Source organism: Talpa occidentalis, unplaced genomic scaffold (genome assembly GCF_014898055.3).
Source record: "Talpa occidentalis isolate TD23 unplaced genomic scaffold, MPIMG_talOcc4v2.1 talOcc4.10, whole genome shotgun sequence".
NCBI classification, from domain to species: Eukaryota; Metazoa; Chordata; class Mammalia; order Eulipotyphla; family Talpidae; genus Talpa; species Talpa occidentalis.
In genome coordinates this window covers 30803620-30826481 of record NW_023600993.1, presented here as the reverse complement: position 1 = coordinate 30826481, position 22862 = coordinate 30803620, and the positions used below count along the sequence as shown (strand labels likewise).

General features: G+C 37.8%; 1 protein-coding gene across 5 annotated transcripts in view; it reads right to left on the bottom strand.

Annotated features, from left to right (window-relative positions):
• SNRK (SNF related kinase) overlaps positions 1-22287 on the bottom strand; it is a 46751-nt gene extending 24464 nt beyond the window's left edge. Inside the window, exons 1-5 of one of the 5 annotated variants that reach the window (XM_054693394.1) lie at positions 22123-22211; positions 19076-19125; positions 16686-16735; positions 8326-8383; positions 4646-5339 (exon numbers count right to left, since the gene is read on the bottom strand). In XM_054693394.1, the coding sequence (XP_054549369.1) occupies positions 4646-5234 (589 nt within the window). In that variant the 5' untranslated portion in view covers positions 5235-5339; positions 8326-8383; positions 16686-16735; positions 19076-19125; positions 22123-22211. Of the gene's footprint in view, positions 1-4645; positions 5340-8325; positions 8384-8772; positions 9210-9237; positions 9320-16685; positions 16736-19075; positions 19126-22122 lie in introns of those variants that run through there. The other 4 variants (XM_037527118.2, XM_037527128.2, XM_054693396.1 and 1 more) reach the window with 4 other exon arrangements.
• Positions 22288-22862: the final 575 nt, after the last annotated feature.

The window sequence follows — 22862 nt, the reverse complement described above, 5'->3', positions numbered from 1 at the left end:
ATTTTATGTGCTGATCTTGTATCTTGAGATCTTGCTGAATTCATTTATTGAGTCTAGGAATTTTTCTGCAGATACCTTGAGATTTTCGATCATGTCCCCTGTGGGTTGCAATAGTTTTATTCCTTCTTTTCCAATCTGTATGCCTTTTTGTATTATTTGGAATAAGAATGTGCATCCTTGCCTTATTTTCAGACTTCAAGGGAAAGCATTCATTAACAACATGCATTGCAGGGTTTTTCTTTTTTTTGTAGATACTCTTTTGATCAAGCTGAGAAAGTTCCCATCTCTTCCTAGTTTACTGAGAACCAACAAAGTAATATTTTAATGTAGGACAAAAATACAGATTTATGAAGAATTCATTTTTTGCATATTCACATGCATGGGTGTACTTCTCATTAACTATGGATAACCTCCACTAAATGTTAAACTACAAACTGTAGTGAGTGCATCTAGATTTTTTTGTGTATGTACCAAAAAGCTCCACACTAGCACTAAATCCAAACCTTTGCACTATTTATCAACAGGGAATCATATTTTATTTAGTTTTCAGTATCTACTGCATATTAACTAACCAAGTAATAAATGAATACAGAGACTGAATACTTCAACTTTTAAACAGCTTGTCAATAAATTACAAAGCATCTAACATGGGGTCATGTAACATTAGGAAGCCTCTGAGTCTCAATAAGACTGTAGACTTCTCAATACCAAATGCAATTCATTTTAACTTGAAAATAAAATTTCAGTGAAGTAGAAAAATAGTCTTAATGTCAAAGTTTACAACAACTGAAAACTTTTATCTGTGATCTAAGAAAGTTTTCCCATTATATGGTTCCTACAGTGAAGGGATCTTTAAAGCTCTCCTTATTTTTTAAAGCAGGGTAGGCTCTTTTCACAACTGTCGCATTGAAAAAAATCTCTCAACCCAAAATTCACTCAGAGCCACACTATAAGCAGCCCACCCCACTGGGAAAGCAGCAGGGCACACCAGTTACAGCAGAGCCTGATCTTTCCAGAGCAAAGGCATTAAGTGTGCCTTACCCCAGCACACACAGGGTCCATCCAGAATGGAAACTGGAAAGAACAGCATGCAGCAACACAATCAATAAATGGGATTAATTAATTCCTCTCACCCCATAACTCACCGAGCACGAACAAGCAGACAAGTACCAGGTAGAAGTGACTGGGGGCATTACAGATAAAGGTACACTGATAATCTGTCAAACAGTAAGACCAGCTATCCCACCTGGCCACACCTTGCTCCTCTCCCACCATCCACTGGATGTAGACCTTAATACTTAGATATGAAATTCAAACAGGCTATGATGGAATCTCAAAAACAGAAATAAATACACAACTAACACCCAGCCAAAAAAAAAAAAAAAAAAAAAGCACCTCTCTTACTATGAGAGGAACCAAATACATCAGAAAAGAACTAATAACTGAGAATAGCCACTTAATAGAAATACTTCCAGAAGTGTTAAACGATACCTCACAGAATGAATGAAATGCAGTACTACAATGAAAAGTTTCAGACTTTGCACTGGCAACTTTAGAAGCAAAAAGATGACAGGCAAACAAAGTTGGCAGGGAGATAATTTTGAATATGTATTTTCATACTAGCCAATTATCATTCAAAATATCATTTTTAGATGCCAAGGACTAGGGGAATTTTTCACAAATCCTCTCTAAAGGACTACAAACAAAACAAAATAACTCAAGTGAATGAAGGGAAGGTGAAGAATCAGTGGTAAATTAAGAAATTTTTTTAAGATTAAGTCCAAGTAAACTCTTATTACAAATAAAGCAAAGAGGAAATCGTTTCTAAAAGGGATGTAAAGCAAATTATAGTCCTTGTTTGTTGAGTAGAGGGGATAATAGCGTTATTAACTGGATAATAAAGGTAGACACCAATACAAAGAGAAACAGACTGCATATCTTACAAACCAGTGGAAGAGGAAGAGCAAAGAAAACCTGAATTACCCAACAAAATATGGGAAAAGGTGATGAACAAATAATAAGACACATGGAAGACACTAAAGTAGATCACACAAATAAATCCAAAATTAGCACAAATAAAATTCTAGTAGTAGTGTGAATGAATTAGATTTACCTATTAAGAGACTGACAGATTAGACACAAAATGTTTTGAAAAGATAAACCTAAAGCAAAACAAAATAGAATTCAAGGCAATAAGCCTCAAATAAGCATAGTTTCATATCAGTAAAAGGCATAATCCATTATGTAAAATAAATTATAAACTTTTATATACCTAACAGAGCTTGAAAATAACACAAATCAAGCAAAAATTAAAATTCACTGTAATTCTCTCAGAAAATAGGTCAGAATAAAAACATAATGACACAAAGGAACAAATTACATAATTAACAAGCTCAATTATAAATTAACTCTGTATGCATCAAAAATACAAATATTTTAATCATACAGGGAAGAGCAACCAAGAATTTACTATACATTTAGCCACAGAGAAAATCTAAAATTATTCCCCAAAGCAAAAACCAATCAGGTATATTTATTGACTAGAATATACAAAATTAGAAGTCAAAAACCAAATAATTGAAAGGAAAATAAATCCATCTACTTTGAATTAAAAAATACAACCAAGCTCTCAATCCTACGTAAGAAAGGAAACAAAAAGGAAATGCCAAGATCCTAGAAAAGTTATTAAAAATGAGAAAGTAATGATACAGAAAAAGTACAACTGATTAGTAAAATCAAAATCTGATTCTTTGAAGAGCAGTAAAAAGACTAATCCTGAACTACATCTCAAGGTTGAAGACCAGTGTACTCTGAGTTGTTTTAGTTAACAATATCTGGTAATTTGATCAAAATGACAGATTTTAATCTTTCTCCTAATTGTGAAGTCACTTATTCTGGCACAATAGTACATCAACAGAAAGAGAATTATCCATTTGTTTTTCAAAGCACTTGTATATTTATTTCAATCACACAATTATACAAAATGAATTGAAATAAATACAATTAAAGAAAAGTTACTCATGAACACCACCCAACCCTACTTTACTAGCACAATGTAATCATTTCTCTGACCCCTAAGCATCCCTTCTGGATATTTTTTTTTTTTCCTTTTCAAAAGTTTTATTATGCAATATTTAGGATATGAGGGGGAAAAAACATCATTACAATGAACACCTGTGTACCGACCACCTACCTAGGGAATACACATCAGCAGTATAGCTGAAACAGTCTCAGTAGGCCTGCCACTTCACTATCTTCATTTCATGTATTCTTCATACTTCACTACATATGCATGTGTCCTGAACATTACAATACTGCTTTATGGTTTTAAACCTTTATATAAATGTTAAAATACTTTACCTACTCTTCATCAATTTGCTTTTCTCTTAAACATTACACTTATGAATCCCAGCCATGATGATAGAGTATATTAATTTTCACCAACATAGAGAATTCTATCATAGGACTATTAAACAATTTATTAACTTTCTGATGTACATTCAATAATGCTCTTAAAAAGCTGCTTTGAAAATCTCTGTATACATGAATGAAAGCTTCTCCAGGTATATACCTAGGTATATACCTGGGTATAGAACGGCTGGGTCTCAGGATGTGTGTATCTAAATCCACCACATATTTAAAAATTGTCTTCTACATAGTACTAGAGCTCCTGATGTCCTATAGTCTTATCTACACTTAGTTTTGCCTTACTTTAACTTGTTCCCAATAGGAAAAGTATGAAACAGTATCTTATTATGGTTTTGATTTGCCTTTTCCTGATTATCAATGAGTTTGAACTTTTTTTTCAGACATTCAGGTTTCCTCTTCTGTAAATTCTTGGCTTCATGTTGTAATTAGAGTTGCTCCACTAATCAAAAATCCCTGGCCCAAATATGCTAATGAAAGACTTCAGTGAAGTCTGGTTATCGGTAGTGACAGAAACCACTCATTAATCCTCTATTCTCCAGAACACATAATCTAAAATGAAAAGCAGTGTCTTGCTGAAAGGGTATTCAATATAGGATCAGTGCTCTCCAACGTGTCTTTAGTCTCATGTAATCTTTATTTCACATGATCAGAATGCAAATGATGAAACACACATATCTAACAAAGATTGGAATAATGTTCATGAGATTATGGGATTTAATTTTATATTATGGATGACAAAATAAAGCAGAGGTTAGGTACACTGTTAAAGGTCACAATGAATAAATGGTAACAGTGCCCAAATTCTTCAAACTGCACTGTAACAGTCACAGTACCTTCCCAACATGGGTCTCAATCAATGTATTCTCAGGAAGGAGATAACTAGGGCCACTTCTAGAAGAATTTAAGATAGCATCTCTAAGAAATTACAATGAGCAGATGAGAGGTTATCTTAGTGATACTCATTTCCCTCTGTGGTTTAAGACTTTGGACATTTACTATCTAAAGGATAAAATAAACTAATCTGTTGGGTAAAGGATAAATAAACTAATCTGTTTTTAGGGATATATGGCATTCATGAAACCCAATGTGTTAGTGAAGACACATTTAACACAAATTCTCTTTGAAATTATTTTAACAGGAATAATAAGTGATGTGATCAACTACACTCTTGCTGGTAGAATTCAAGTGGGCAAATAAATATTGGAAGGTTACGTACCTACTGCAGGTGCATCATACTCATCACCAAGCAGAATTTCTGGAGCAGAATATGCAAGAGATCCACAGCTTGTCGTGAGTTTCTTCCCTGGTTGAAATTTGTTGCTGAAACCAAAGTCTGTCAACTTTACAAGACCTTGTTTTTCAAAGAAGACCACATTCTCTGGTTTTAAGTCTCTATGAACCACATGGAGTTTATGGCAATAAGATATAGCATGAACTATCTGAGCAAAGTACTTCTTGGCCAACTCTTCATTAAGCCCCTCCTCGTGTTTCATTATGTAATCAAACATATCTCCTCCATCCCCAAGTTCTAGAATAAGATATAGTTTGGTCTGGGTATCAATAACTTCATAAAGGCGTACAATGTTGGGATGCTGCACTAGTTTCATGCATCTCACTTCTTGGAAGAGATGACCAGTGGCTAGGGTGTCCAATTTTGTCTTGTCAATAACTTTTACTGCTACTTTTTCACCTGTAAAGACATGCCTCGCAAGTTTAACCACTGCAAAATGACCTCGCCCCAAGGTTTTATCCAGATCATATAACCCAGCGATCTTTCCATCGTATCCTCGCTTGAATCCTGCCATGCTGGTCCAACAGAAGAAAAAATATTTAGGTTGTTTAAAATGATCTTCTCATATAAGAATATCTGGCAAAGATAAGGAATTCATCTTCAATGTTGCCATCGACATCTACAAAACAAGAGGAGGAAATTAAGTTTCTGTGACTTTATTCTAGAGCTTTTAAAACAAATTTTAAGAAAAATTTGAAGTAAATAAATTGAGACCTACTTAACAATTATTAAGGTTGAGAATTCAAATACCATATTAAATTTTACAGATGAGAAAACAAGTTTGTTGAAATAATTTTATGATAACAGAAATAAGCAAACTGGCAAGTTTAACAATCTATGTTAAAAAACATTTCTCAAAAGTAATTTTAATTAGTATCTTAAAAATCAAAGGCAAGAACTGACAGGACACAGATTAAACATTTAGACAGAAGCCCAAAAACTTTTCCCTGTTATCCCAAGACTAGTACTATTTCCTTAAGAACAAAAAAATTGCTTCAGCGAAACTATCTCTAACTCACTCAGCTGGAATTACCTTTCCTTCTCTGTTTCTCCAAAGAACCTTGGGATACTTCCATCCCATGTGGCTTTATTCTGTAAGTTTTTGTATACACTATCTCCATCCCAAGATTGTAAAGAGTGTTTTACATATAACAGGTAATCAAAATTTTGTTAAATTTTGAAATGCAACTTTTGTTCAAAATGTTTACAAGGCATTTGTTTGGTCTTGCATCACTAGTGCCTCAAATGGTATCTGGTACACAATAGATGCTTAATAAATATTTGCTGACTGACTGGTACCTACTCTTTGTATTTATCGGTTATGTTTATCTTTATTAGTTTTCCAACTCTCATAAACAAAGCCCATTGTGACCTGCTTATACGTCAAGAATAAACAAGTATGTATTCTTAAGTTATCTGAAGTTTGAAAAAACATATTTCAGATGGCATTTGAAATTCTCAGCCTTGATAATATAAACATTAAAATGAAGAAATAGGTTCTTATTAATGATCCTAACTCAGAAAAATAAGTAAATGTAAAAAATTATACAAATTAGAACATCACTTTAAATATCACATACTGAACTCCCACTGTCATTTTTTGATCAAAATTTGATAGAATGATATTCAATGAAGAACACAGCAATCTCCCAATACTAGTTTTTTCCTATTAATACACATCTATCCCTCCACTGAAGCTTTTTCTAATGCTCCCAATACATAGTTTCACATTTTTCAGTTACTTTTTATTAAGAAAGTACTGCTGTTAACTCCATTTAAGTGAAAATATCTCAAAAAAAACCCCCAAAACTAAATGGTACCTATAACATGTGATTGTTTTAAAGCACTAACACTAAATTTCTTCAAATTTCATTTTTGTTTAAAAAGAACAAATCAAAAGCTAACATTTATTAAAAACCTACTGTATGCATTTGTGCAAAATGAATCATACTGGATTGTGTCAATGATTCTGACATTCCTATGAGGTCAGAATTAGTCCCATTTTTATAGACAAAGACAGTCTATTCTAGGTGTATATAAAGCCAAGATTCAAAACTAATTTTTACTTCAAAGATCACATTCTTTATAAACATTTGATCACTCTACTTGATGCTACATTTAGGATAATGTTATGAGCAAAAATACCAATTCAAGAAGAGGCATAAGGTCATTCTGAAATGCAAACTGAAATGATATGAATAGCATATCTGAGGTCACCTCAAATATATACATTTCTACTGTTACCGTTTACTAATATGTTACTATATTTTAGTAATTTTACTCAGTAATTTAATAAATTAATATCAACTACCATTCACTGAATGAGTATTACAGGCCAGTCATATATTAAATATTTTACATCCTCTTCATTTAATCCTTATGATCATCCTCGAAAATAGGGATTATTAGCCCCATTTCCAGGCACAGAAATTGTGCTACAGGGCCAGTACCTACAATAGCTGGGATTCAAACCAAGGGCTAACACCAAAGTCTATGCTTTTAAGCACTATGTTACATTATTTCTTTTAATTAATTTTAGAACCAAAACTAAGTTACTAATCCTGTTTCTATTAAGAGTTAAAAAATGAACAAGTACTATGTACAGGTGTTAGAGAAAAAGCCTGTTTCTTCTATGCCATGTACTATTCTTGTTCTCTGGGCTAATAATTTTAATGATAAGATTAACAGGAAAATCCAAGTTGAAAGACTTTTGCTTTATTTGGAAAGCAGTTCTCTAAAAGAAAGTTTTTCAAAAATAGGGACTCTAGTCTAGCTCCAGGAGGGCGGAAGACTATCCTTAAATCTTTAATTTTGATTATTAAGGCAGTAATTATTTTTAAAATTCTTGCCAAGTCTATGTTTCAATAAGACAAGCATGCAAATGCAACTCTACCTTTCCAAACACACTTCTTCAGCTTGCCCTCAAGTTATATAATATTTGTTTTCTTCATCTATTACTAAATATATTCCTAGCAAGTGGCATATAAATCAGATTTTATAAATAAACCTGTTTAAATTAAATTTTCATTTAGTTTTTAAATTTTGCTTTACTATAAATGAATATAGTCAAGGAAAACAGTCTTTTTTCAGGATCTCAGACAACCAGAAATAATCACTATTAATATGCTGACCTTTCTCTTCCCAGATCCATGCCAGCAGAAGGGCACAATGGAATAATTTTTAATTTACTAGCAAATTCACAGGAAAGAACCTAATAGGTTTCTTCATAATGACAGACTACCCTGTAGTGAAATAACTAATCATTCTCACTATGAAAGAATTTACTTTCTTTTGATACTCTTTTTGTATACATATTCATTTCTCAGTGTCTATAAATCTAGAATTACATACCTAAAACAGGACATTGAGATCAACTGAAGGTTGGGATGGGGGAAATGTCCTTGTTATTGAAAACCATTTTAAATGTTAGTTAACTGTCTAATCCTATGATTATCAAGTGCATTTTGAGTTAACATAGGAAATAATTGGTTTTTCTTCTGTGAGAATCATCCAGAGCCCCCAATGTCATTCTGAACATCGATATCAAGTGTTAAGATATGGCTGATACACAGTAAAGGTGACTTCACACTGGTTGCAAGACATACCCTGCAAACTGCATACTGAATAATCCTTGTTATCACTGTTTTGCTAGTTGTTTTTCTCCTAAAAGAAAATAGAGAAAAAGATTTCTATTTAGTTCTATTTGTTTTAATTTTGCTTAAAACATATACCCTAAGGTTGGATCCAGATAAACAGATAAAAACGGCAAATTTGTCTTTATGACCCAGTCTCCCGCTATCTTTTTTCCCTCTATGAATTACAACCCATTCAAGGAGTCTTCAGTCAACAGGAATTTCACAGTGAACAGATATAGAGAATGTTCCAGATAGACAGACCTAAAAGATTATTCCACTAGAAGAAGTTAATGTGAGTAATGAATAACAGTAAATGCGCTGTTTTCTAAATGCCTCCTGGCTAACAGGCATCGAATCCATGTTTTACTGTCTCCTCACTAAGAGCCTGCAAGGTAGGCACAATGAGGTTCAACCGACCTAGTAAGTAGCAGTCCAATCCTGCTCAGCCTGGCTGCAAAACCCAACTTGCCCGCAGGAACAAAACACTCATTCCAATAGCCAAGGAAGGCAACCTTTTCTACTTACAGAACCCAGTTATAATGGCAGCATCACAAAATACCTTCGCATTGGAAGCTTTCCATTGTGAACAAAGAAACCATCACTATGAACAAATAGAATGGGAACAGATCACTTACATCTAAGATTGTGGCACAGTGGGAAGGTACTGAGGTTGCCTTGCAGGCCTTTTCACAATATTTAAATATTACACAAATAACTAAAAGGTCTAAACATTCATACTAGGGCAAGGCATTACACCACTGAAGGTGAATGTCCAGGTAATCACTAAGCTTACGCTAACACGAACTTCAGAAAGGAGTGCAAAGAAGTAGGAGAAAGTAGACAGGAAAGGCAGAAGGCATAAGAGGAAATGTTATGCATTACCCTTGGCTGCTTCTTTTTTTCCAAAAGCCCCTTTTTGTCCATAGTCTTTATGGCACGGTAGTGTGGCTGACTACTGCTAATTCTGAAAGACAATGAATAGATCTGAATCCCAGCTCACCAAGCACTAGCTGTAAGACCTGAGCAATACCTGATCTCTGTATGGTCAGTTTCCTCATTAGAAAATGTTAGCAGTAAAGAGTACAACCTCACAGATTTCAGACGGGATGAAATCAGTTAGTATAGGACAAGTGTTTAGAATAAAGCCTGGCAAGAGCATTCAGTGAATACTAGCTGTTACCACCACACCACTGTTAATGGTGTTATCTCCCCCACCTAAGTAGAAATCTTTTTTAGTCTTCTATGCTATATCAAGAGAATGAATTTAGCTGTTCAGTGTCCTAAAATGCATTACACTGAAAAGGAGTACTGTAAGATTATAAGAAACAGGAAATAATGTCTCTAGCTGGGCATCAATCAAAGTTCTTGCTTTTAAAATGATAGAGTTTATATCAAATCTACCCTTTCAAAAAGGACAAAATGTTTATTTACATTTTCCCATAAAAGTTATATGTTCTTATAGAAAATATGGAAAAGGTAAAACAGGAAGTAGAAAGACTAAAACAGCACCCATAGTCCTACCACTGATCAGCACCATTAATACTTTATTGTTCTTTCTACAGATAATTATATACAGCTTTTTTGTATTTTTTTTACAGATGTGTGATCATTCTATACATAACTTTGTATCTTATAGTCTGCTTTGTTCCACTTGACATATCACTTCCCTTTGTTTTAGTATTCCTTTCAGTTATGAAATACCTGTACAGTACAGGAAAAAATACAATTAGAACACTCTAACAGGCAAAATATGGGGGGAATTAAAAAAAATCCACTATTCCATCCTCTGTAATATCCTCTATTAACCCTTTGGTATACAAGCTCCCAAATTATTCTCCATGTAGATGGCCACACACAAAGTTTTTGATAAAAGGGGCTAGCCCCTTTCCACCCCCTACCTCCACACACAGAAGAAAGAGGTTTGCAAGAATTTCTCTCCACAAAACAAATTAATATAAGTTCAGTTTAGAAAATTTGGAAAATGCAGAAAAACACAATAAAGAAAATCAACTGTAATCTCATCTAGGATGACCTGTCTTCAGGTCTGAATATATACACATAGCCTTAAAACCTATGCTTCTTTACAAAGCTAAGGTACTGTATATGAAGTCTCAGAACCACTTTTCCCTCTATTTTATATGAGAAACATTTTCCCAGGCACTAAGTTCTCCCAAACCAGTATTTAAATGAGTACATAACTAAAATGACGTCTTTTAAAATAGCAAAAACACTAAGTCAGACCCTCCAAAGCAGTCTTATTTAGCATAGGTTCACACATGCATATAACTAGGCTGGACCTAAATCAAACAGTTCAACTAACCAAGAGTGTTTATAATATGGAAATTCATGTTTGAGAAATAACTACTAGTATGTGCTACAAGAAAATACCGATGTTCTCCCAGCTAAAGAGAGCAGAAGCAACCGAAGTGTGCGGGTGTGGCTGGAGAAGAGGAAGGAAGTGTGGGTGGCCCTACACACATTTTGCAAGCTGCTGAAAACAGTTGTAAAACCAGCCTCTTTAAACCTACTGTCAATCTGAAATTCACCCTGTTATTCTTGTCAAAATTTACTTTTAGCTTTTCACTGATATCATCACCATTGCAGTATGGTCTGTATGTTAAACAAAATTTTCCTACTCACTTCTCTTCCCAGGAGTGGTGAGGACAAAAGAGCACAATGAAGCAAGGTGGCTCTCTCTGCCTGGATACCATGAACCAATCCATGGCTTTACAAAGTAGAGGAGCTGAATAAACAGGGCCATGGGCAAACTCAGGCTTCTTCTACAGTCTCCCGACATTTTGTTTGGGGTACTATGAAATTCCCCGAAAATCAGACTGCCAATATACAGAAACTCCCGAACAAGTTAAATGCTTGGGGTGGGGGTGGGGGGGTGGATTGTGCTAATGCTCTCCCTCAAACACAGACTACTACTAAAACGATGAGTTTTTGTAAAGTCACACTAAAAGTGTATTTAAGCTTCTTATACATGTAAATCATCTGTATCCTTTATAAATAACAAAAAATGAAAACTGTAATTCTTACTCATGGGAAATATCACACTGTAAGTTTATAGACAAGCCAACTTAAGTGGCAGAATTACCACTCTCTCAATGAGTATTACCATCCTAATCTTACTGCTAAAATTTCAGATACCTGGAACAGAAATGGTAGAGGTTGAAAGGAAAACAGCAGATTATATCCTCAGTAATATCAATAACCTCCAGGTGAAGCAAAGAAAACAACTCTACCATGCAGTCATCGCTGCTGTTCTCTTTATCCAAAGTAAACAGTAGTCCACATTTTTAGAATAGCACTCCTTTTCCTGGGAGTACCAATATAAACCATAAATAAAGATGAAGTCACAAACAGGTCAACGGGTCCTAACATAAAGAAAAAAAAAATGTAGTTTTCACTGGCTTGGTTGGTTATTACCATGCAATTATCACTCAGTATCAGCCTACAGTCACTAGATGGAATTAAGATGGGAAATACACATTAAAGTCATTTACTGTTAAAAATGTCTTAGTAGGCAAAACCATACCTCCAAATGTCTCAGAAAGTACTGTCCAAAGGAAGGTAACTGCACACTGAACTATGTTCTGAAAGGTTTCTTCCAAGTACTCAGTTTTAATGGACGCAGGCCATGGAGGTGACCAGGAATAAGCAGCTAAAAAAACCTGCTCCTGTCTCTCAAGGCGGTGACTGGGTTTTGTACAGATCAACTCCTTAAAGTGCTGATTTAAGTAATCTTTATTTTGTCCAAGTAAAAACAAGCTCTATTCCAGGGTATATCAAGGAATTTGAATGTATGTAGGAGTCAGGCAACTTATTAGGTGACATACGTAGTACTTGCTACTTATAGAGAGAAAGAAAGAGCTTAACATCCAAGCCTGGACCAGCAGCGCAGGTAAGATGAAATTCCTAAACAGATTCTACCTCTTGTTAAAGTAAAGAAAAAAGCAAAAGGTATCAATCACCATTTCTACCTGTGGATAAGACTTAGAGCATTAACATAATTAAAGAGTTCACATAAGAGAGACATAATAAGCAAACCCACTAACAGTCATAGTTGCCAAGAAAACAGAATATTAAGTAGGAAGTTATGAAGAATTTAAGAGTAATCTAAATCTCTCTTCTAAAGCTTTCATTAACATTGTCAAAACTCATTGTAACTCCCTATCATCTTTTCGTCCCCACTGATACTGTGATGAAGATGGTCATTAAAAATACCCAAAAAAAGATTGCTGGAACAGAAAAAAATAAACAAATCCATAAATAAAAATATAGGCACCTAAGATTTCACTGACTTTGACTTCAAAGAAATCATTTCAGGGTTCTTTTACACTGTTGGGACTGCAAATTATCTCTGAAAGGCAATTTAACAACACCTGCACCAAGAGCCTTTAATAATTGATATCACTGATTTAATCATCTTACTAGATGTATATCTTACAGAAATATCGATGTGGAAAATACTTAACAGTATCAATAATATTTATATGTGCATAAAAACCAGAACCTACAGGTCTGCAATAAGGAAATGGTTAAATAAACCACAACATACCTAACATTAAAACTGCTACTATTTTGAAGATATTTAATCCAATGGGGAAATTCTCACAGTAAAATGTTACATAAAAAATTCATATGCCAAATTTTATGGCATATGATCCCAGTTTTTAAAAAAAGTGTACTTTTTTGTCTGTATATATATTTTTAAAATACATTTTAAAATGTTAAATTGCTAGGATTACAGAATATTTTTTCTCTTTATAGTTTTCTGTTCTTTTCTAATTTTTGGCAGTGAAGTATATGATGCTTTTATAATCAATGAAAGGTAGATGTTACTTAATTTTTGACTTTCTGAACATAATTACTCAGTTTACTTTTCCATTGAGACCTATGAAATAAATGAATTTCCCTGAAAATATATTGTCTAAAGCCTAGTCATATAATCTTAATAAACAAGACACATTTCACTGAAATATTTTATGTCCCTTGAGGGGACAGGTATGCAATTCTTTAGGTTGAGGAAGAACAGGAACACTGAATCTATTTTTACTACAAAATATCTGAGACCTAACTGTAGGACACAACATGGTCCCTCTTCTTTAATACCTTATACATAATCTACATATAAAGAGATAAATAAATAAGCTAGCCCAGGAGAGGTGTATCAATGGAAGGTAAAGGTTACTAAAGAAGGCAGGATGATCAAGGACAGGGGCTGCCCACAGACCGGGCTTACCCTTCCGAAGGCAGCAGAGGAACACCATTCCTGAAAGTGGGGGAAACAGAAGTAGCAAAGAGTGACTATGACTCACTGGCTTCAAAAAAGAGAACACCAGTTTGGGTTAAGTTATGATTTGGAGTCGAAATGAATGTTTAGCAGGGTTAAGAAAGCTGATCATGAAAAATATTTCTCCGCTCACCATAACAAGTAGGATGAACTCTTCCCAAAACTAATGGAAACTTGCCATAATAAGGACTTCACCACATATCTTTGAATTATACTGGTTTAATTAAAGTGTCATCAAAAAGTTAAAAATTCACAGAAGCAGAGTCTCATCATAGAACTGACATGAATCTTCTACAGAAGTGGAAAAGTCTTTAGGTATTCACATTGAAGCAACAGAGGAGTAAGGTCATTAAAGAATTTAAACCAATTTAAGCATTCACGATTCACTTTAAAGTTTATAAAACACCAATTTTTGCTTTTACTTCGTTAGATTTCTCTCATTATCACCTATACAACTTTCCTAAAAATCAATTACTAACCTAAATAGGTTTATATAGAAATAAGTCAAAACAACAGTTGACTTTTCTTTCATTGTCTCATTTAAAATTTTCACAATGTCCTTTCCACACAACTGCCCATTTTAGAATTCCAGTTTTGTTTTAATGTAGGTATCAAAAAGAGTAAATTATTACCAGAGATCTCTGTGTATACTGAACTCTGTATTTCTTATATCACTACCTCCTCACAACAGGAAATACGATGGAAGTGTTACAGCTATTTTACAGATGAGAAAGCGGAGTCAAAGCAGTGTCTGTCCCAGTCCTATACCAAGGTTAAGAGCTATCTGGGTTGCAAAGCAGTGATAGTGAAGGCAAAGATAAACAGCTGGGACTACATCAAATTAAAGAGCTTCTGCACAGCAAAAGAGACAATAACAAAAACAAAGAGAAACCCCACCAACTGGGAGAACATTTTTGCACCCAACACTAATGATAAAGGACTGATCACAAAAATCTGCAAAGAGCTGATGAGACTCAGCAACAACAAAGAAAATAATCCAGTCAAAAAATGGGCAGAAGAGCTAAAAAGAAACTTCTCTCAAGAGGAAATGCAAATGGCCAACAGGCATATGAAAAAATGTTCAACATCACTTGTCATCAGGGAAATGCAAATCAAAACTACCATGAGATACCATCTTACACCAGTGAGAATGGCACATATTAAAAAAACTAGCAACAACAAATGTTGGCGAGGGTGTGGAGAAAAAGGAACTCTTCTGCACTGTTGGTGGGAGTGCAAACTGGTCCAACCACTGTGGAGAGCTGTGTGGAGATTTCTGGACTTACTAAACATAGAGCTTCCATATGATCCAGCAATTCCACTCCTAGGTATTTACCCAAAGGTCACAGAAACATCAATTCCAAAGAACACCTGCACCCCTATGTTTATAGCAGCACTGTTTACAATAGCTAAGCTTTGGAAACAACCCAAATGCCCAAAAATAGATGACTGGATCAAGAAGATGTGGTACATATATACCATGGAATATTACTCAGCATTCAAAAAAGATAAACACATGCAATTTGCAGCAACATGGATGGCGCTGGAAGGGATCATGCTCAGCGAAATAAGCCAAAAAGAAAAAGAAAAATACCGGATGGTCTCACTCATAGCAGGAATCTAGAAAACTTAAATAAGGGACCAGGAAAATGAATATAAGAAAGTGAAAATCAAAATCAACAAAAAACTATGAACCAGAGATACTTTTTGGGGGGTGGGGGGCGGGAGGGGAAGGATTGGGGTCAGAATGGGGCGTTTGCAATTGTATGGGGGAATATAAAAATAAAATTTATTATTTAAAAAAAAAAAAAAAAAAAAAGAGCTATCTGGGTTGGACTCTAGGTCCCACTGACTTCCGGGTCCTACATGTTTTCCTGTAACAGTACAATGCCTCTCTTTACCTACGTCTTTCTAATTTTCAAGGAATAATAGCAAAATAGAGGGCAGGATGCTTTTATAATCTATGAAAGGTAGAAGTTACTAAAATTTTAACTTTCCAAACATAATTACTCAATTTACTTTTCCACTGAGATCTATGAAATAAACCTCCTCAGCCTAAAGGAATTGCATCCCTGTCCCCTCAGGGAAGCAAAATATTTCAATGAATGGGCCCTATTTAGTAAGATTACATAACTAGGTTTTAGACAATATATTTTCAATTTTCATTCTATCCTGACATTTCTCATATTCCTCCAATTCTGATATGCCATACAAATTACCTCCTCTACAACCAGTTAAGTGGAGGAAATTTCCTAGCACCACCTAAGATTTATAACATTATCAACAAATGATTCCATTAGAAATGTTTTGAAATGTTTTAATGCTGCTTTTTTAATCTGAAAAGGGAAGTTACAGGAAGATAACCATTCAAAAAAACAGATTGAGGTAATTACTGGTCATCTAAAAATAGAATAGCACCTTGAAAATAACTTCACAGTCAAGTTTGCATATAAATTTTGTGATGGCAAGATTCCTCCCAGTGACACAGAACAGCCAACATCACATAAGCAATTCAGATAAAATTCAGGCAGGTTCTGTTTTTGGTTTGAAGTCTTTGTCCTTTCCCAAACTGCAATTTTAATGTATTTTGCAAATTACATTCTCTCCATTTATTTCCAAAAAGCATTTTCCTTCACAAGAGGATTAGCAAATACTCATAAAATAGGAGAGCAAAGAATAAAATCTAGCCATGAAACTGCAGATTGAATAGTCTCATTCCGAATTTCTTCAGTAGCACTCATAATACCAAGAGAATTCTTCAACCTGTAGAAAATGAGGTAAAACAGAAAACTAAACTTTACTTTAAAATTCAACCACTGGGCCTCCCCGGTGGCGCAGCGGTTGAGCGCTGGGTTGCAAAGCTGCCTGCAGCCTCTGCAGCACCGGTTGGATCCCGGGCTGCTCCCTGGCCACCGGAGGAGGGTCCCACATGGCCACAGACCTCTCCTGCCGCCCGCTGCTCCCCTCAGCAGTGTACTTCGGTCCCTCTGCCTGCGCTGCTCCCCACTCCGGTTCTGGTGAATTCTCTCACCCTTCCGCGCTTCTGACTGTACCCAGTGCTTGTATAAATAATAAATAAATCTTTAAAAAAAAAAAGAAAGAAAAGATCTTTAAAAAAATGCAAGTATTATTTCTAAAAATAAAATAAAATAAAATTCAACCACTTTGCTTTTGTCCACTGCTATAAAAAGGCTAAATAAAATGAGTATTTTTAAGAGTGCAGTATACAGTACATTCCAGCTTCCCTCCTAATCTAATATTGGCTAACAAATTATCCTAAATCTAAAATGAACTCTATCTAGTAAAGTTATACAGTAAAACTTACATTTCCTTAAATATAATCTAATATAGAAGAAACATGAATGAATATTAAACCTGCTTTGACAGATTAGCCAAACATTCCCCCTAACTATGCAACAAAGGTCACATCCTATAAAGGCCTAAGAGATGTGTGTATGTATAGAGATAGGAGAGAATATTAGAGAGGAACTGGGATAGCACTCTAAGAGTCTACATTTCAAATTTTTTATTATTATCATCTCCATCACAGAGGTACACTTTAAAAATTGTCAAAATTCATTTACTCAGCAAATATGACCAGCATCACAGTGCAATGGACAGAGTATCATAGGATCTGAAGCCCAACAAGTTACTCAACTTCTATAACCAAGCATGCATGTCTTTATCTATAAAACAAAGATAATCACTACCTTGGACAGTTATTACGAAAGCTAAATGGGATAATATATATTAGCAAGGTATGAGTGGGATCAAAATCACCCAGCAATTTTTTCACCAATTTTGCAGAACCGGGTTTCCCTCCCTGCAAATTTCAGTATTTGAGAAACACTGCATAGTTCCTGATTTTATTTGGTATTAGTAACCTCACCCTTAACTGGCCCGATGAACTGCCCCTAAAAGTCTCTAGAAGTAGTAAAGAAGGTCCCTGCCTGTCTCAAGTTGTTTGTAATTTCTTACATGGAAAGACCTGCTGGAAGTGTTCTATCCCCTAAATCTACCTTGGCGAGTTCACAGGAGGCATCTCCAAGAAAGCTGTGTTTTTGTTTGAGCAAAGGGTAGGAAGGAGGCTTTCTAGGAGAGACCTGAGCGAGCTTATTGTGACTGGACAGCAACAGATGCAGAATACGGTAAAGGTCAGGGAGGTAGACAAGGACAAGAGACCCAAAAGGTCTTGCATTTTATATTCCTCAGGTGTGGCTGGCCCTGATTTGTGCTTTAGGGTCCAGCTTAAAAATCACCTTCCTGCCCTTTCTACTTCCCCTGCATATCCCTGCATACCAGCTCCTTGTGTCCAGGTACCATGCCCTTTTCTACTATGGCTCTTATCATAGTGTGATTATATAATAATCTGTGTGATTAAGTGATTAATAATCTGTGTCCCTCACTAGATTAAATTTTAAATTCAGTCACTGTAAGGCCCATGTACATTTTATCCAGCTATGTATCCCAGGGCCTGCCAAGTAGAGCATCTACTCAAAAATATATAGATACATTTTTTTAAATGAACAAATGAAAGCTGGCACTAAGAAGCCAAAGAATCCTGGGCAGGGGAACAGCAATCAGAGGTGACAATGAAACCATTCTGGCAGCAAAGTGCAGATCAAACCAGAAGAGCAAGACCAGAGTTGGGAGACAAGACTACCGAAAAGGTCTCCAGGTAAATGATTACTTAGACTTAATGAGGGCCGCCAGTAACTGGGCAGTGATGATGCAGAAATAATAATGGAGACACCTTTAGGAAGTAGAATCTAAGAACTCAATGCAGAGAGGGGAAATTTAGAATGACTCTAGTGGAGAGTGGTGCCATTCACTCAGATCAGGAATACAGGACAGGTACAAATATTTCCTGAGTATCTACCACATGCTAGTTTAAAGTAAAAGATCTGCCTCTAGTTCTGAAGTTCTATGACTGAGAAACAATTTAAACCCAGCCCAGCTAAACTAAAATGGGTAAGGATTCTACTAATAGCCTTCATGAAGACACTTCTTGGGTGCACTGACTGCACAAGGCATTATGCTTTTCTAGGGCTGTAGAAATCAAAGAAGTGGTCTCTGCCTTAAGGAGCTAGCAATCTTTTGGATTTGAGACCAGTAATTGCACGACAACAACTGAGAAACTGAGTCTGATTTGACTCATACTTCTGGAGCATTGACTTCATAACCTAACATATTTCCAGGCCTATATGTAGTTGAAAGATTATTTGTTTAGACAGACAGAGAGACAGACCTAATCTTGCTCTGAGGCTGGAGACACTCCAGAACTTAAAACATCATGACATGTGAACAGTTAATGCCCTCTGCCTTTGAAGCAACTGCTGAGGTAAGCCCATATGGCAGCAGTCAGGGGATAAGATACAAGTAAGGAGGGGAAGAAGGCTGATTTCTCATGGAAGAGCCTACCTGAGCAGAGGCCAAATGCTGGAGGTGCCAAAGCAGAATCTCAGGAGGTTCTGGAAGTGACAGTAGAGAAACAAATATTCAGGTAAGGTAGGGCAAGAATCCTCTTTAGACAGGCTCCTCCCCTACCACTGGCAAGAAATGGTTTCTCATGGGATATAAGTCCTTAACCCAAACTCGATGTCCAAAAAAACAGATGAGAAAATGATCCATTATGAATAATGTAGCTGCAGATCATCCGGAGCAGACAACACACTTCCAGGGCTTACTTGTGAGGCCATTAAGTCTAACTTTACACTAGCTTTTCCCAAACAAAAGCAAAATACCAACCCATCCCTAAAGTACTAATCCATTTCTTCCCCTTCTTTTTTTTTTTTTTTCCCCAAATGAACAGTTCACCATCTCTATAACTTCAACCCATTTCACAAACCTGGCTCCAAGATCTTCCTCTACCACTTGGCCGTATCTTCTCATTCTCCCTGAACCCTGAGTCCTTTCCCCGCTTTCTCTGTCTAGGAACTCTACCTATCCGTTAAAAACAGTTCAACTATCACTTCCTGTGGAAAATATTCCCAAATCAGCTTCTGAGGGGTTTTGCCTATGCCTCACCACAGCATCTGCAGGATCCTATTGTTACTGTTTATTTCCAAAGCCATCAGCTCCTAAAGGCAAGTACCAGTTTTTAATTCACTTTTCTACTGTCATTCTCCAACCCAGACCTTTAAAATAGAGACTCTAAAAATAAATGGTCATAGGTTAATTTACCTTCAAAATTGCTAGAATCCGTTCAACTTTTCCACCTAAGTTGTGCTAAGAAAGCACCTGAATACACATGCACACTTGAGAAATACCTAAATTTTGAATAACAGTTTCCTTATAAAAGCATCATGACTAAAAAAACTCAAGATTGGTTGTTAAGCAAATAGCTGTCATGCAGTTAAATTCAGACTTAGAGATTCTCCTCTATGTTTTTAATTCCTAACACTTGTATCTTTTTCTTTCTGGGTAGTGTAATGAGCTCTTAGGTTCAGACAAGCTGTTACAAAGAAGAAATCATGCCTTATTTATATCATGCTTAGAACCCTGGCTGTTCAATATCTCCAAAAATAAATAGTTTTTCTCCTATTTACTTTCACTTTCTATATGACATGCCCATAGTAAAGTGAGATGAATAGCATTTTCTGCGATCACTAAAAACTTCATGAAAACCCTTCAATTTTAATATGGACATTTAAAGTCTTCATTTTAGGATTATGGAATTAAATTTAAACCAATCTACATTTATGTTTTATAAAAATAAGTAAATTAAGAGACTTTACCACAATCATGCAGAAAAATTTATTCATATACTAAAAATTAACAGGAGACTAATTTTTATGCACAAAAATAAAACAATTTGTGTAAATTTATAAAACTGAAAGTAGAACTCCAAGTCCCCTGCCTGGAAAGTCTTAAAGATGGAGTATTAAGAAAAGTTAGCACTGGGCACTTGATTTTCACTGCTTCAACACGTGACCTTGGGAATGTCATGTAATTTCTCTCATTTCTAGTTCTGTAAAATGGGAATGTCATCTGTTTGCCTAATAAGGACAATCAGACAGTGGGATAAAAGAATCAATATCTATTTTTTTTTTTTAAAGAAACTTGTCTAATTAGTATGCTTTAATCACCACTTGTACAGTACATTCCTTCTCAGGAATCCAATTCCAAGAGAAATATTTAAGCAGACGCTGAAGACAGATTTCCTTAAGGGAATGATTTTATAAATCTGGAAAGCAATGTAACAAGATTATAAATTAACAAGTTGATTACATAAGTCTTGACAAACCCAGGCTTTAAAGTACACTGATACACATGCTGATAGATTGATTTGGGACACAGCGCCCCAACCATGGACAAGGAAGCCAAACTGAGGCATCTGATGCTTGATGGGAATTCGATGGAAATTCAACAGGATGACCAATATTTGCAGTTCCATCACCTGCAAGCCCGGCTTCACCTTAAAACCTGATAAAATGTGAAATGCATTAAGAGACAGCTTTACCTCTCGCTAAGACAGAAATTGCACTCAATTAAATGCAAAGGTGGTGGTGGTGGTGGGGAAGGTAACGTGACAGTTTGAAACCTCCTGTATCCTTAGGCAACTGCACATTTAAGAACCCTACAGTTAAACCCCCCACATCAACACCAATACAGGACTTGAACAGAACTCCCTACGAAGCTACTGGGTTGCATGTGCCCCAACTGCTAGGAACAGCACAGCTCCAGACACCCCCCGCCCCCACCCCTCCAGATAAAAAGGCTAGCACTTTCCCGAATCCCAAGTCCAAGTAAAAGGCAGGAAGGTTTATGTAAAATGGTCCGGCAAGAAATCAACAGGCGATGACTATGGAAAAGAACGGAGGTTTCCCAATCCGAAAAAATTCTAGCTCTCCCTCGGGAACGGCTCTGCTCCTCCTTCTTTACCCCGCTGCCCTTTCTCTACAAACAATATCCTCATTCTATTGTAAGGCTGCAGTTTTACCAAGGAACCCCCTTGCTGCGGCCGGATTTCCAGATTCGCTGCAAAAAGGAAAAACACATCCAGGGCAGAATGCACACCCCACTGAAGACCCCGGTCGCGGCGAGCCCGGCCGGGGCGCGGGGCCGCGCGGGCGCCGCACTCGGCCCGCTCCGGGGCGGGGCGCGGGGATGCGGGCGCCTCCCGAGGTGCCGCAATCCCGCCGCGGCCGCAAGGGCAGGGCCTCGGGGCGCTCGCGGCCGGGCGCCGCAGTGACGGATCCCGCTCGGGCCCCGCCGCCGCCCCGCCGCCAGGCCGCGCCGCCGCCTCGGCGGGTCCGGGCCGCGGCCGCCCGAGTCCCGCGTCCTCCCGGGCCCGCGCCGCAGCCGGCGCGGGGAGCGCGGGGCGCGCAACTTACTTTCCGCCCGCGGCGGGCGACCCTGCCCGGGAACCCAGCCGGGCGACAGCGCGGGCGACCCGGAGGCGGGGGCCCGCCCACACCCCCTGCCCGCGGCCGCCGCGCCCGGCCGCGCTCTGCGCCCGCCCCTACCTCAGCCGCCAGGCGGGCGTCCGTCCGCAGCGGCCGTGGCGCCGACGACTCCCTCCCGGCCGCCGAATCCCCGCACCCAGCGCTAATCATAATAACGAGCGGGCGGCCGGCCGCGGGGGGGGGGGGAGGCTCGCACTGCGCCTGCGCGGGCCACACGTCACTGTGACGCGCCGCCGGGGCGGGGCCGCGGGAGGAGCGGGGCGGGGCGCACCTGCGGGCCCCGGCGCGCGGGCGGCGGGCGGGCATCCTGGCGGCGCCCCGACCCCGGCGGGCCCGCGCCGCGGCCGGCGGTAGGAAGCGGGCGAGTCGCCCGAGGAGGCTGGGGCGCGAGGAAGGAGGACGCGCCAGGACTCGGGACAAAGGCCGAGCCAAGCAGCGCGAGCTGTCGGGAGAAAGGGAAGGGAAGGGACTGGATCTGCTCAGGATGCGGCTTCCTGAGGGCGAGGGGCTGGGAGCTGCGAGCACCTTGCCCGTTTGCGGGTCGACACCATCTCCCGCCCACGTTTAGGCGAGGAGAGGGGGAGAAAATAAATATATACTCGTATACGCGTTCCTACATGTGTTTTTTTTCTCTGGAGTTTCTTCTTTCTGTGAACCCCAGTTTTGAAGGACTCTTGTTGATCTGGCTGCTGTCTAGAAAAAGGTCCGGCATCAGAACGCACTGCTGGCTTTAAAGGTTAGCGGGAGCCACTGGCCTGACCAGGCTTCCTCCCCTTGGAAACAACGTGGAAAGGCAAAAG